General features: G+C 44.6%; 1 protein-coding gene across 4 annotated transcripts in view; it reads left to right on the top strand.

Moving 5' to 3' along the window:
• The window catches only part of ipo8 (importin 8), a gene marked incomplete at its 3' end in the record, with an annotated part of 59580 nt that overhangs the window by 29600 nt on the left and 14382 nt on the right, over positions 1-15598 (top strand). For all 4 annotated transcript variants that reach the window (XM_079294179.1, XM_079294177.1, XM_079294178.1 and 1 more), the window contains exons 9-15: positions 2300-2434; positions 5946-6045; positions 7281-7357; positions 9172-9288; positions 9451-9540; positions 10378-10543; positions 10772-10932. In XM_079294179.1, the coding sequence (XP_079150305.1) occupies positions 2300-2434; positions 5946-6045; positions 7281-7357; positions 9172-9288; positions 9451-9540; positions 10378-10543; positions 10772-10932 (846 nt within the window). The remainder of the gene's footprint in view (positions 1-2299; positions 2435-5945; positions 6046-7280; positions 7358-9171; positions 9289-9450; positions 9541-10377; positions 10544-10771; positions 10933-15598) is intronic.

Genomic DNA, 15598 nt, shown 5'->3' with positions numbered 1-15598 from the left:
CCAGAGAGTCTCCCAGCATATGCACGCAAGTCCGCCAAGCAAACAACCGTTTATTAATCCAATGTGTTGATTTTTTCATTACAGCGCTGCATTTTCTGTGTTCTCTTTATTCTCGGTACCCTTAATTCACCATGCAAGTGTACTTCACACTGCAAATTGTAGCTTACTCAGTTCAATGAGGCTTACTTCTCTTTGTTCGCTCCTGACCGGAACACAGCCACGCTTAGCAGTTCGCAACGTAGGTCAGCAACATCTCCGCTAATTGTCCTAAAAGCTACCTACACAGACTTCATGAAAAGGTGCTGTTCTTACCTCTGATTGTGGGCGCCCGGAGATATCGCTGACCGCCGCCGCTCCTGCCCGTGCCTTGTCCCGCGAGGATTCCTGCCGCGGTATCGCCAAATTTGTGGGAGCCGGGATCTGCCCCACCGTGAGAGCAAGCCTGTACGCACGCGGTGCTGCAGTCTTCAGCAGCGCCGCATCTTAATAAAGCTACCAAAACTGGTTTACAATTAAAAGGAATTTAATCCTACTGAAGCAAATACAATTATACAGTGAAGTACACTACTTCTAACAGAATATAAAACAATAAAACAAAAGAAAACCCGCGCAAAAAAACTCTCCCCAGGAGACACGCGTGTCCCCTGGGAGCAAAACACGGAGAAGAGAAAAAAGACTGAACGTAAACCACCCACAAACAGTTTGAAACCCCTCCCCTTTTGTCTATCTCAATTCCTATTGGCTAACTTCAACCTTCTCCTCCTCCCAGGACCCTCGCCCTGGTGTGATCTATAATTGCCTGTCTAGAAGTCTCTCTGTCCCTAACCCTTACTTTTAATACATTTAATGACTGTCTGTTATGGCTTAACCCTTCTATGATAAACATTCTATGTAAAAGATAAGAATTTGCAACTTTTGGCAAGAGCTTCATGTCTACAAATTCTACTAAGATACTATTCTAGCTACTAATCCTAAAACACTTTTATGATTATCCTAATTATGCATTTCCAAAACACTTCTGATTATGACTAATTATGAGTTGTTAAATATGAATCATTAAACACTTCTATTATAATTTCTTAACACACAGTTCTACACACAAATGTCCTACAGGTGGAATGTGAAATGTGTGCGTGCGTTAGTTAACAGTAGCGTGCCATTGTGTGGGATTCCTGCAACTTAGCCAGCGGCTAAGCGAGCCTCCTCTCAGAGGGAATTCCTCTTTTTAGATTCTTTCGTTGTCAAAAAGAAAAATGAGGTAAAAGAAGATTTTACAGTTTCCACTCAGTTTATTTAATCCAATTCAGAGTAGATACTTTTCAGTTCAAAAATAAAGAAAAGTAAATCCGCTAAAATCAAAGAGTAAAAAAACCTTAATCCATTTTATATCCCAGTGAGCAGGTATTCCAAGGTCCGGAGATTTGTAATCCAGTCGTTAATAGTCCACAGAGAGTAAGTCCGTGTCGTCCTCTCCCCACGACTGCCCCGTGCTTTTATCTGATTCATCAGCTTTTACAGCCAGCTCCGTGGACCAGAGGGAAGCCCAGCCCCTACGTGACGTTCTCCTGGGAAGATGTTGTCATGCGTGGGCACTGCACCTGCACTGGTACGCCATAGCTGCTCATGCTGGCACGTACACCGGCCCGCTGAACCGCTGCTGGTACTCAGGACGTATGCAACATCTGCTCACAGGCCGAAAACAACCCAAAGTATTACAATAATACACCAAAGTATGTTGTTAACAGGATGTGTAGACAATTGAAATAACAACAAGTCATCGAAGTAATTGGCCAAGCATAGGGTTAATCTCTATATGTACTCTTTGACGAGGCTGTGACTCTAGCAAGCGGGTAGAGTCACATTCCTAATGCAGTTCTGCAATAATCGAATATATTAAAGCATGATAAATGAGTAAAAAGGTTCATTGTGGATGCGTGGATGTGTGCGTCAGCGTACATCGTGTATGAACAGATCCGTGCAGAATGCATATAATTCATGCACCAGTACTGCCCATTGTCCCGGACACGCTGTGGATGTGTGTGTGTGTGTGTGTGTGTCGGGACATACTCATGCACAAGATGTGTCATCAAGTTACATTTATATTTATTTTTGGTCTTTCGTTCATTGTTTTTATTAAACCACTGCTACTTTATAACGCCCTAGTAATCCAATGACGAGGGCATTACATCAAACACATGCATTATAAGTTGCCTACCCCTGGTTTAGGTTTTCATTTATTATGTTGCTCAAGCTCGGTTTTGGTTTGTCTCTTTTGCCTCTTTCGTCATGTATTGTCCAGGTCCTGCTGAAGGTAGTGGACCAGCACCGACAGAAGCACTATGTTACTCCTCGCGTCCTGCAGCAGTGCCTCAACTACCTCAACCAGGGCCTGTCACACTCACTGACCTGGAAACAGATGAAGCCACATATGCAGGTAGGACATCATGGAGGAATGTGATAAAGAGTGATCGTGTAGATTGGTGTGAAATTTGTGTCATTTTTCATCTAATTATTTGCATTTACTTTTCATTTTCCAAGGAAAGCCTTTTATAAATAGTTGCCATTTTAACCATTAGTTCCTGGCACATACAGAGACGTACAGTAAGTGTAACTCTACAGTCTGCTCTGACTAGAAGTTTGATTCTGATTAGACGAGTGCTAATGAGTTCAGGTTGGGTAGGGTTCTGGTTCCCTCACATCAGGCTAGGGTTTATTGACCGTTCGGGTGTTTCCATAGCGGGAACTCTCTCAGGGTGCCAAGAACCTTTGGAGAAACTGTGTGAAAAATAAATATAATTAAGTTGTTGTTTTAGATGTAGTTGAATTTGAAGCTATTCACAGTGTATTTAATGTGCTAAAGGGGGGGGGACATTCTGTGGCATAATAAATATGATCCACTGATCAGTATCATTAGGCTGGAGGTGGACTGGTGCATAGCAATTGAAGTTGTACATCAAAATGTTTTTATAATTTGAAAGGATGAATACCTTAATAAAACTTTTATAAAGTGTAGATACATGTGTATTTATTGTGGCGATATGAACGCTGATGTCTCAGATAATAAGACAATAAGTCTGTTTGGTCAACACCTAACGCAACTTTGTCAAGATAGAAAGTTGTCAGTAGACCGCTCCACATGAACCAGTGAAGCGTGACATACAACCTCTTGGTGGATCACTGTGTATGTACAGCTGATGCTCATGACTGTCTTGAGTATGTTGCAATCCTGTATGAGCGGCTACAACAGATCACATTTATATACCACTTGATGCAATTCTGTGTGGCAACATTAACTGTGAGACCCAAAATCACAACAGTGATCAATGCATACTGCATAATGTATGATAACATTGAGAATTGTCTCATTAATGGCAAACTTCTGTAAATAAGTTGAGGTTGCCAATAACATTAAGATGCCCTCGCCATCCAACATGATGGGGCTACTGGTTCAGTATTGTAGATCTGTGGAGTAAACATTATAGGGATATTTTCAACAGTGTGAAGAGTGATGAATTTAATATTGGTGATGTTCCTGATGATGCTGGTGTATGTGTGTTAGACCTGATGAAGTTCTGTATGCCATTGAGACATTTGTCAGTAAACAAAGCATGTGGCCTTGACCGAATAACAGCAGAACATCTGAAGCATGCGAGCCACAGAATCCCAGTGTTGCTGTGTGTTTCTGGATTGTTACTGCATGGTGTACTTCCTGACTCTATGCTGACTGTTTTGTTAGTAGTGCCGGTACTACAAGATAACACCGGTAAAATATCCAGCATTGAAAACTACAGACCTATTGCTCTGGCTCGCGTACTCTCTAAAGCAGTGATTCTTAACCAGTGGGCCGCGGCCCACCATTGGCCTAGAGCAGGGATTCCCAAAGTGGGGTGCGCGCACCCCCGGGGGTGCGCGAGCTGCCTCTAGGGGGTGCGCGAGGGGAAAAATGTAATGGCGGTGCAGTCCTGTCTCCTAAAAATTACGTTACCCCAAAACTAAAATGCATTCTCAATTACGTTTTACCACGAACGTATTTTCTCCCTGATTACGTTTGTGTTTGACGTACAAATACGTTTCTCATCAACATATCTTTGCCGTACTCTAGTCTTTATTATTTTTCTGTGATCTGCCTCGCCTCTGCCCCGCCACCCACGAGTTATTGACCCGCGGCCTGTTCCGAGGGCTGACAGACCTGATGATCGGGTGCCTCGCGGCGGGGGCGGCTGGAGACCTCGCGTCCCGGCGCCAACGGGTGAGCGCCCGCCACTCGGAACCATAAAACCAAGTCCCGGATTTCACCCGGGGACATTCTGGAGGTATTGTGACCGGGTGATGTGCCTCGTTGCTGGGGAGGTATGAGCCGAGAGTGGCGGGGTGTTATGGAGGTATATATTACAACTCGGTGTTGTTCCCGTGCGTGGATGAGCGCATTTCTGCCGAAGACAGGCGGCGTGTTGTGGTAGTATTCTGACCGCGTAATAGGGAGAAGGAGAGGCGGTGGTGGAGAGGGAAAAATGTTAAAGAGATGGTGGAATGTATGATTGGAGCGAGAGAAGCGAAAAAGTTGGACGTGATCCCGGTGTCCAACAACACTGTCGCGCGCATCGATGCTTTGTCCGAAGACATCCTGGCTACATTAGTCGGTCGCGTGAAGAAGAGTGAGTTTTACTCTCTGCAAGTAGACGAGCCTACAGATGTGGCCAATCTGGCCAATCATCCGTTACCTCCGTAACGTTACGTCCGTTACCTTTCCGAAGGCACGGTGCAGGAAGAGTTTTTGTGTTTTTTATCTTGTAAACAAACAAACGCCACGCGCGAGCAAACTGTTCTCTCATTCGTCCGATTTGTATGCGGCTCTATTGCTTTTTTGTTTTAAAGGTGTGTGTGTGTGTGTGTGTGTGTGTGTGTGGGGGGGGGGGGGGTTGGGGGTGCGTGAACCCGGTCGGGATGTAGAAGGGGGTGCGTGGCCTAAAAAGTTTGGGAACCGCTGGCCTAGAGGGCCGCAAAAAACTTTCAGTTTTGCACCTGTGGGCCGCGAGGGCCGCGGGACCGCATAGGTTATCAATTGAAGACACCAGAGATATTACTGTTATCCATGAGACGCTCAGTTACAATACAGCTTCCCACCACCTGGTGGCGGTAATGCGTCAGTTAGTTGTTTAACAAGCTGCAATAAGCAGAAGAAGACACTCAGCTAGCCGCTAGCCTGTAGCGAAAGTTATGGATAAGTTATTAAAAAGAAAAAATGAAGACGACAGTGGTGCCATACCCCCCAAAAGTCTAAATGTGTGTGCAAGTACAATCCTGACTTTCTCAAGTACGGCTTTGTGAACGGAGGCAACGAGGCAGAGCCGAGGGCTCAGTGTGTGGAATGTGAGCTAATGCTATCAAACGAAGCACTGAAGCCTTCGAAAATAAAGCGACACGTAGCGACGAAACATCCAACGCTCGTGGGAAAGCCAAGATGCTTGACAAATTACCTAAAAAATGAATTGATTAATACATTTTTTGGCAATTCATTATGTATCCAATCAATCCATTAGTGCTTATATGATCAGTCAATTAAGCACTGTGTTCACGAAACATTCACAAAGCCAAGTTCTTAGAATATTACAACACCTCATGTTTACGAGCCTGCGGTCTTCCCTGTCTGTTGCTACACTGATGAATATTGTAAAAGAGGGAAACCATCAGAACTACAGTGTAATGACAGTTTTAACCTAGTTGGTTCAGGTTGGTTTTGGAGAGTACATAAAGGGGAAGAGTTGCTTTAAACTTGTTCATTTATGTTCTTGAGAACCAGACCGTACCAAACGTGTCATGTCTTCACTGTCTTCAGTTTCTGAAAGGTGGACTTCAGAGGGATGCAAAGTTCCCTCTATCTCGAGTGTCACATGTCTTTCCTTGTTATATATCTGCTTTTCCTTGTTATTGATCATCTCTTACAGACCATATGCCAGGAGGTCATCTTCCCTCTCATGTGTTACAAAGATGAGGATGAGAAGCTTTGGCTGGAAGACCCTTATGAGTACATCCGCATGAAGTTCAGTGAGTACACTCCATCCATCACTGAGCTCGCTCAGCCAAGAAAAGCATGATGCCAAATCAGGCTGTATGTTGGCTAATAGACAGCACACCAGATCTGCTATTAAATATCATTGGTAACATTTTGTAAATGCTTGTTTGAATTATCATGCATAATAATCTACTGTATATTATCATGTACAGTAGATTATTAGAGCACAGGAAAAACTACCTGAAAGTGAGTGGGCTTTTGTTTATGAATTACTCTTTGTCGTTCAATCAGGAGAGACTTGATTAGAATGAATAATAATTTATTTCATATATATATAAATATATATTCTGTATATATATATATATATATATATATATATATATAAGAAATGAATAGTGAAAAGGCTTTGGTGATTGGACTCCATTGTGACGTAGTATATTAGAGGGTCCAGACCAGGGGTCTCAAACTCCTGGCCCGCGGGCCGAATCCGGCCAGCCACGTCATTTTATGTGGCCCGCGAATCCGCCAGCAAAAAAAAAAAAAGTTAGACTTGATAATAAAAATATCCCCATAGTCGAAATTATGAGATAGAAAGTCGAAGTTATGAGGTAGAAAGTCATAACTATGATAGAAAGTCATAATGATGAGATACTTAAACATAGAAGCAGCTCTTTGGCTGGTTACTGTACATTTGCAATGGAAATGTATTGTGAGTACATTGAAGACTACTTTAAACGTGGCTTTAAAACGCATGAAATACTTCATGTGGGATTGTGCAAACGCACTCTTGAAAGGATTTTAAGCTTTGAACAAAGTGATTACAATAACTTGTTTGATATTTGTCTTTGATATTTTCTTTAATAGTTTGATCTTTGATAGAGTAATGTGGGTTTCTGAACCCTAAATTAAAAGGTTTTAAGTTATAATAACAGAAATGTGCTTAAATATATGTTTACATTTATATAACTGCATGTACATATTTTTACACTTGAATAAACAAATGCAGAGACAGTTATTTACCAATATGTTATGAGTAGTTACATTTACAACCGGCCCTTTGAGGGCGACCGTGAAGATGAGTTTGACACCCCTGCTCTAGACAGTCTGGTGGTGGTGATGAAAGGATCTGCTGCAATGCGATGCTGAATGAGGAGCATGACTGTGATGCCTGCCATGACAACTGAAAGCGAGAGAGAGAGAGAGAGAGAGAGAGAGAGGATTGTTTGATTGCGTTCTCTTTGTGAGTGTGGTGTTGTCTGTGTTGCAGACCTCTACGATGACCAAGCCCTACCAGCCACTGCTGCCCAGAGCGTCCTCTATAAAGCTGCTCGCAAGAGGAAGGAGGTGAGAAGGAGCATCGGTCCTGAACAACCGAGTACATTTACTCAACTATGGCAATTCTACACAACGTGTAGGCACCGGCTCTTTGCCTGAGTGTGTTCATCCTTTGAGGCTTTATACTTTTACTCCGATACGTTTGTCTGATGACTGTTGGTTAATGGTGGTCAATCATGTGACATACAAAGCACAGCAAAGATATTCTCTTTGTTCTTTCTTACCTTAGTGCTTTGTTGCCAATCTTTGTTTATTCTGCTACATTTTAATTAAAGCTGCACTAATCTGATCAAATAAGATGATGTCATTTGAAGGGTGTTGTTTGTAGTGATGAACCCACAGAGAACTGTCACTCACAGGTCCCCTCAGGTACACAGCCAAACTCAGCCGTCAGACCTTCACCTGAGGCTGAGTGGGTCAGTCAGTGACCACGTTTACAGGCACCAAATATACCAGCTTTTGCCCTTATTGTGAAAAGGTGAATATTCCTATTAAACTGTATACGTAGCAAATGTAAAGGAATCCACTAGCATACATTTACATGCAGCCATGCATATTCTGATCAAATACAACGGCCCCATGCTGCATCCTCATCACCGAGGCTCGTGAGTCCCACTTTTTAGAAAGGGTCGAGGCCCTAACATGTCGTTCATCACGTGTAAATATGCAAAGTGAAATGGCATGAGCGGTTGTGCCATTTTGCTTCTTTGCAAACTTTTTTTCAGAGTTTTCCCTTGGTGGCAAACTTGTTCCCCGCGAGCACAGCCTCCCTTCTTCATTCCTTCAACCACCTTTGTGAAAAGGTCATTGTTGCAATATTTGTGCATATCCATTCATAATGCTTAAGCACGTGGGCTTCTCTTCTGAGCATGCGCCGCTACTCCAGCTTTACCAACTGTTGTCTAGTTGGTTTGTGTAGAACACACAGAGCTGGTCATGAACAGGAAAGAGGCCATGCCTCACAAGCTGCCCCAAAAACCTATTCAGACGCATATTCCAAAGAATGTTCTGAAAACCCAAATAATGTCGACTTATTCCACATATCTCAGTCGGAAAAGGGTCCATTCAAAATAAGGCCTAATACAGAATATCCAAACGGAATATGATGTTTCCATGAACCATGTCATATTCAGAATATGTGGAATATGTGTGTGCATGTAAACGTAGTCAGTGATTCCTTCAGCCGAAGACCAAAGGATCCTAGTTTACAGAGATATTGCACTCAGTGAACACCAGGAGAGGAAGTCTGCAACACATGCAAAGAAGAGCAGCGGCTGCTTCTCTGGGAAATGTTGAAAATATATCTTTTGCAGCATTTAATGCTGAATGGCATTTAAAGATTGTTGTTGCAGTTTGTCGTCGGCATGTTCTGTCTGTCGACACTAACATTCACATTTTTACTGCAAACATAATGCTTCCAAATATGGGTTATTGGTCTTCTTAAGTACTAATAATACAGCGGTCGATACCAACAGCAGATGTGCTTTGAATCGATCTGATTGCAGCCAGTTGCATTGTGCAAGTAGGAGGGACGGACATGTTGCTGTGGTCAGACACCACAGCAACATGTTGCTGTGGTGTCTGACCACAGCAACATGTTGCTGTGGTGTCTGACCACAGCAACATGTTGCTGTGGTCAGACACCACGGCAACATGTTGCTGTGGTGTCTGACCACAGCAACATGTTGCTGTGGTCAGACACCACGGCAACATGTTGCTGTGGTCAGACACCACGGCAACATGTTGGTTTGACATTTCACAATAAGCTTCAGTTTCTGCATCATCCGTTTCTCCATGTAAGCTTTGTGTTCTGCTCTTGGCAGGTTCTTCCTCAGATGATGGAGTTCTGCCACCAGATACTGATGGACCCATCTGCTGACCCTCGCAAGAAGGACGGGGCACTGCACTGCATTGGAGCTCTGGCTGAGCTGTTACTGAAGGTACGCTCGTCCACAGACAGACCTCTGGGTGGGACTGTGTTTCCTGTGAAACAGGCTGGATGGAGCCTGTCAAGTTTAAAGTAAGTTGAATCCACTTGCTGCCTCTTTGGTGGTCTAATAATCTCTGGGCTGTGTTGTGTGTGTGCATTTCTCCTCCTATAGAAGCGGATGTACAGGGAGCAGATGGAACTGATGCTGCAAAACTATGTCTTCCCTCTGCTCAACTCTCCTCTGGGTTACCTGCGAGCCAGGGTGAGTGGACCCTCTCATCCCTCCTTCACAGGGCTAATATCTCAACCATTCCATTACACCTGTGTGTATGTGTATTTATATTTAGATATAAATTTATACATATGACAAGCTTTGTCTAGCACAGACGCTACAATTTCTGAAAGCCCTCCAGGACCACCCAGCACGTTGGCAGGATTGGGGGCTGTGGCTCGTTGGTAGATGAGTCGATGCTTTCCTCAGGCTGGTCCTGCAGAGTGTGAATGCTTTGTTAGAGCACTGATGGGCAGGTGGCACCTTGCATAGTAGCCCTGTCATCAGGGTGTGAATGGGTGAATGATGACATGTGGTGTTGAAGAGCTTTGAGTGTTAGAAGACTCGAACAGAGAAATACAAGTTCAGTCCATTCACCGTTTGAAGGGTCGTGGTTATACCTGACACACACAACTACTATTATTATTATTATTAGTTACATTGCTATTACCATTACTGTTACTATTACTGCTGTTATTATCATTATTATTCTGTTATATCCAAGGCTGCTGTTATTAGTAGTCATAATGTATTATTAGTGCTACTACTGCTATTACTTGACTGATATGTATTATTTATATCGTATGTACGTTCTGTACACATGACATCTGTTACACTTCTTGCCATCCTGGGAGAGGGGGCCCTCCTCTGTTGTTAAAGTTTTATTTGGGGGAGTTTTCCTTTTCCGATGCGAGGGTCTAAGAACAGAGGGTGTTGTATGCTGTGCAGACGATTAATGGGCCGTTACATGTGTGGGTTCAGATATCTAAGAACTGGATGGCCTGAGATGAAACATGTATGTGTGTTGTATTAATTTGTGCTTGGCAGTCGTGCTGGGTGCTCCACTGCTTCAGCCCGCTGCGTTTCCATGATGAGCTGGTGCTAAGGAACGCTGTCGAATTGGTGAAACAGGATCTGATCGACGACAAAGAGATGCCCGTGAAGGTGGAAGCTGCAATGGCTCTACAGACGCTGGTCAGCAACCAAGAACAAGGTGTGTGGAGGAATTCAGGAGTTTCAATCAACTGATTGCTAGTTCAGAACAGAAAACAGGTGAAAATACTGAAAAGATGATGCAAACCACTGGATGAATATGGCTAATGCAAAAAGTGCAAATCTGACCATGAAATTAATGTAAAATCACCTTACCAAAGTTCTAAAGATATACAAAATGATATGAAATGACACATACTGTGATTGGTGCTCTTTTCTGCGCGTGTAGCCAAGCTGTACATCAGGCCGTACATCCGGCCGGTCATGCAGGAGCTGCTGCATGTGGTGAAAGAGACGGAGAACGACGACCTGACCAACGTCATTCAGAAGATGATCTGCGAGTACAACCAGGAGGTGGCCGCCATCGCTGTGGACATGACGCAGAACCTGGTAGGAACACAACAGACCAGCGGCTTATTAACCAATAAGCAAAGCAGGAGGAATAACGATCAGCCAATCAGCGAGGACCAACGCAATTACCCTCTGAAGCTGATTTGTGATTTGTGATTTTGGGCTATACAAAAATTAAATGAATTGAATTGTCATGCTGTTGTGATGGATCTATATGCTCCAACACTTCAGAGAAATTCTAGAAAATCAACCAGTGATATGTCCAGCACATATGTAATGGACTTGCAGGAGTTGTAGGATCCAAAGCTGGTTTAATTGCAGACAGTCGGTCTGAGCGGTGAAGTCTGTGTACTTTCTTTAATTGTACACTAACATGTTGACATGTTAGTGACACGTTGACAAAATAAGGGATGATTAGTCAATCATTCGTATAATTTTCTGCCAACTTGCATCGAGCATGTGGTGTCTAAGTCCTCTAAGTCCTCTCCGCATTTGATTGAGAATGTTCTAGATCCTGTTTTGACGTCTTGCGCCTGTATTGGTCTCGTGGCTTGTTGGACTCTTTGGTCTCAGGCTCAGTTATTGAGAACTGGTCTAATTGTTTCTGACTGCTGATTTGGGATCATTTGTACAGAACGTTGTTGATTCCACCATTAAAGTGATTCCTTTATATGCATGCACTGCTACAGAGGCGTCGCAAAATATATGAATTTTGGTCTGCCACGGAAAACAAAAGCAGTAACTGGATTTAACTTCAGTTCTATGAAATGCAAAGAATATGAAGAGGGAGTAATATCACGAGAGAGATGTTATCATAGCATTATAAAAATACAGTGCTGTGAGAATACTGATTAGTGGTGCAACGGATCATAAAACGAAAGTTACGAATGTAACTACGGTTCTATGAATCCTGGATGACCGCCAGAGGCAGTGCTTCACACTGGATATCTTCCGTCTCGCGCATGCGCAGGTAGAATATTTATATCAACAAAGTCACGTGTGACCTCGGATGACCCCCGTCGTCTATAAGTTCCGGTGTCATCCTGAGCTCAGTCCTATGGAATCTTCTCGCAAGTTCACGGGATTCCGAGTGACCAAGAACTCTGGCGGTCATCCAGGATTCATAGAACCGTAGTTACATTCGTAACTTTCGTTCTATTTCATCCTTACTGACCGCCAGAGGCAGTGCTTCACACTGGATGACTTATACCAAAAGAGTCACGAGGAAGCACAGTAACTACCTCTTATAGCTCCGGCAGAGAAAATTGGCCAAAGAACCCTCCCCAGTGGGTGAGGGGTGGCAACGTTAACTCTGTAGTGTTTGGTGAATATGCTCGGTGATGCCCATGAGGCGCAGCACATATATCCTCCACAGGCACACCACTCAGGCTTGCCCTCGGTGTGGAGACACTCTTGGTAGTGACCCTTCACCCCGGATGGCCGAGCGCAGCCGCTCGCCTTGTATGTATAGGCAATGGCCTCCACTATCCAGTGGGACAGGTGCTGTTTTTTTCTTTTTTAAAAGGAGCACAGCCCTTCCTAGGCTCACCATAACTGACTATGCGGGCGGTGGCTTCCACATAAGCTCTGAGGGCCCACACTGGGCACAGCAGCCTTGACCTCTCCTCTCCCAATGGGGGGGGGGGGGGGGGTCAACTTTGCCAGCTGGATAGGCCGGTTTATATGTGAACGTATCCACACCCTTGGGAGAAACACTGCCTTAGGCCAGAAAGTGACACCCAAGCCATCTGAGTTCCACCTCAGACATGATTCTTCCACTGATAGGGCATGCAGCTCGCCCCCACATTGAGCTGAATTGACGGCAAGGAGAAAACGTCTTGCCGATAGCCATCTCAGCTCCGCCTGTGCCAGGGGTTCAAAAGGAGACAAGCATAAGGTGTCCAGTACCAAGGGTAGGTCCCATGCCGGAGAGACCGGCCCTTATCCAGGAGGGACTGTAGAAACTCAGTACAGGAGGCACGGGGAGCTATACTGGGACCTTGTTCTGAGCCGCACACCAGTCGGAGAACAGCTTCCACCTGTTTCTTGTACTGCAGGCAGGTAGACCACGCACTGGCATTCAGATTAGTCAGCCAGACTGGTTCTATGCAGCCACTCAGCATCCGGTCAGGCCCTCCCGTGACCCATAGTTGAAGGCGGCAGGGATTGGAATGCCAAATCCGACCTTCTAGTTGCGACAGGAGATCCCCCCCTGTCGGGGAAGGACTCTGACAAGCTTGTAGCAAAATCAGAGGGAATGGTGGAAAGGAATAAAGAAGATCCTCTGGCTACGTGTGAGCCAGGGCATCTTGACCCAGAGGGCTGGTCCTCTCCGTCAGGGAGACCCAGTGGGGGCAGTGGGTCGACACGCCTGGATGCAGCCGCCACTCTCATGGTGGAGGCTTGTGACGGAACAGGAAAACCACAACCTGGTTTCGTTCTCCTGGTGGGTACATTGCCCACAGGCTGGTCAGGCAAGGGCCCTCCCAAACATAATGTTCACAACAATCAATGGACACAATCAGAGTATTAGCTTAGTCTAGTTAGCCGGAGCGAAACGCTCTGCTAACTGATATGGCGTAATGTTTACAGCAATCAATGGACACAATCCAGCATTAACTTAGTCTCGACAGCCGTAATACGTATAAACATCAATGGGCACAACCTCAATGTTGATTTAGTATAACTAGCATTCACTGAGTTAGCCTGAGCGAGCACACTCTGCTAACTGTGATAGTTGTAATGCTACAAAGTTGATGGCCACAGCCACAGTACCAGCTTTGTTTAGCTAGCTTCCCACTGAGTTAACCTGAGCGGGGACGCTCTGTTAACTGTGACGGCCGTAAGGTTTACAAAGTTGATGGACGCAGTCCCAGCTAGCATCTCACCAAGTTAGCCTGAGTGAAGACACTGCTAACTGCGAATTACGTCAGATGTAAAGATTAAATCTCAATGGACACAACGCCAATGCCGATCTAGTGTCTCACCAAGTTTGCCTGAGCAGGAACACTCTGCTAACTGTGATAGCCGTAACACTGTGAAGGGCGGGCCGACAGCGTAATTCTACGCTCTCGTTAGCGCGCCACTCGATTAACTAGAGCGGAAGCGCTCTGCCACCCGTGGAACAAACAACTGTTATAGAAAACAATGTTAATCGATCTTACCGATTGCTGTCATCACGACTTAGCTGGCCCTTATCAGACTGGTGACGACCGATGATAGGGGCGTCCACCAGTCCGGGGCTCGATATCCGAACGGCGAACACACCGTTCCCTCCGAAGAGGGACAGCTCGTCGCAGCCTTTGGAGGGCGAGAGAACCGCAACTCCGACCGGTGGTCGCAAGGCTACAGCGACGAGCTCTAATATGTCTTGATCGGAGACACATCCTTGTTTATGCTACCATGGTAGCTAACCTGCGTCGCGAGAAGATGAAAAAGGACTGAGCTCAGGATGACACCGGAACTTATAGACGACGGGGGTCATCCGAGGTCACACGTGACTTTGTTGATATAAATATTCGACCTGCGCATGCGCGAGACGGAAGATATCCAGTGTGAAGCACTGCCTCTGGCGGTCAGTAAGGATGAAATAGAACTCTCGGTTCGGATCACGGATCAGAGTCACGGGTGGGATCAGCACCAAAGAAAAAAGGAAGCAAATCTAACTTTCAGACTTTGCAGATAAAGATCCCTTTGTTGTTTTATTACAGCAGCTGGTCTACAAGGCTCCAGACCTTTTGACAAATCATTTCAACCACTTTCAAACCATCAGAAATTCTAAATGTTATCCTTTTACTTTGTTAAAGTCATTTATAGTGTTTTTTTTTATAAAGGCACCCGATTCAAATGGTTAGGAAATAAAAGATAGTATTTTCATTGATAAAAACAAATCTTGTCATTAGTATTTTTAATGATTATTAGAGCGAGTGTAAACAGGTTATAGTTCATCTCTAATATCTATTTATGTTGCTGTGAAAACTGGATTCATTCAAGTTTCTCACCAAACCTACCGGTACATTATACGAGATTACATGTGGACACATCATGATAATATTATAATTTATCTTCGCCCAATACTCATTTTCACCAAAAAGAGCCTGAACGCATCATAATGTAACTGAACGGAACATTCGTTGTCTATCAGCCACGTTACGAGCTCTGCTCCGCTCATCAACACGGAGTGGATGTTTACAATGAAACATTCTCAGTGATCAGCGACGAGGAAAGCATAAATGATGTCCTGATCGCATATTTTACTGAACATTAGCGGATATTGATGTCAGTAAAACTTTATTTCACACCGTTAAGGTAAACTGTGTGCCGAACCATGAGGGTTGACAATGGTCCGTTCCACCACTAACACAGGTACACCAGAAGTAAGCTACTGTGTATAACAAGCACCTGCTGATGCACATCCAACCCTCGCTGGAGCCGTGAACGAGCCGGCCGTCACTCTGTGTGTCACAGTTAATAGAGCCGTATGCAAACAAACACAGCAGGGAACCTCTGCCCTCGGTGTGTATGTGGGGATGTCCCTCCAGCCCAGTCTCATGGCAGTTCATCAAACAGTCTAGAAATGCAATCTGTTAATTTTGTGTACAGGGACACTAATTGTGTTTTCCTAAATCGACGTGGTTTTGTTGCCTAAACCTAACCTTCATTTTGTAACATAATGTAGTCCCGAAACAGAAGTCGTGCGGAGCAA

This window comes from Melanostigma gelatinosum (assembly GCF_949748355.1).
Source record: "Melanostigma gelatinosum genome assembly, chromosome: 22".
Classification (NCBI taxonomy): Eukaryota; Metazoa; Chordata; class Actinopteri; order Perciformes; family Zoarcidae; genus Melanostigma; species Melanostigma gelatinosum.
Note: the sequence above shows the minus strand (reverse complement) of the source record. Positions and strands in the feature narration are given on the sequence as shown.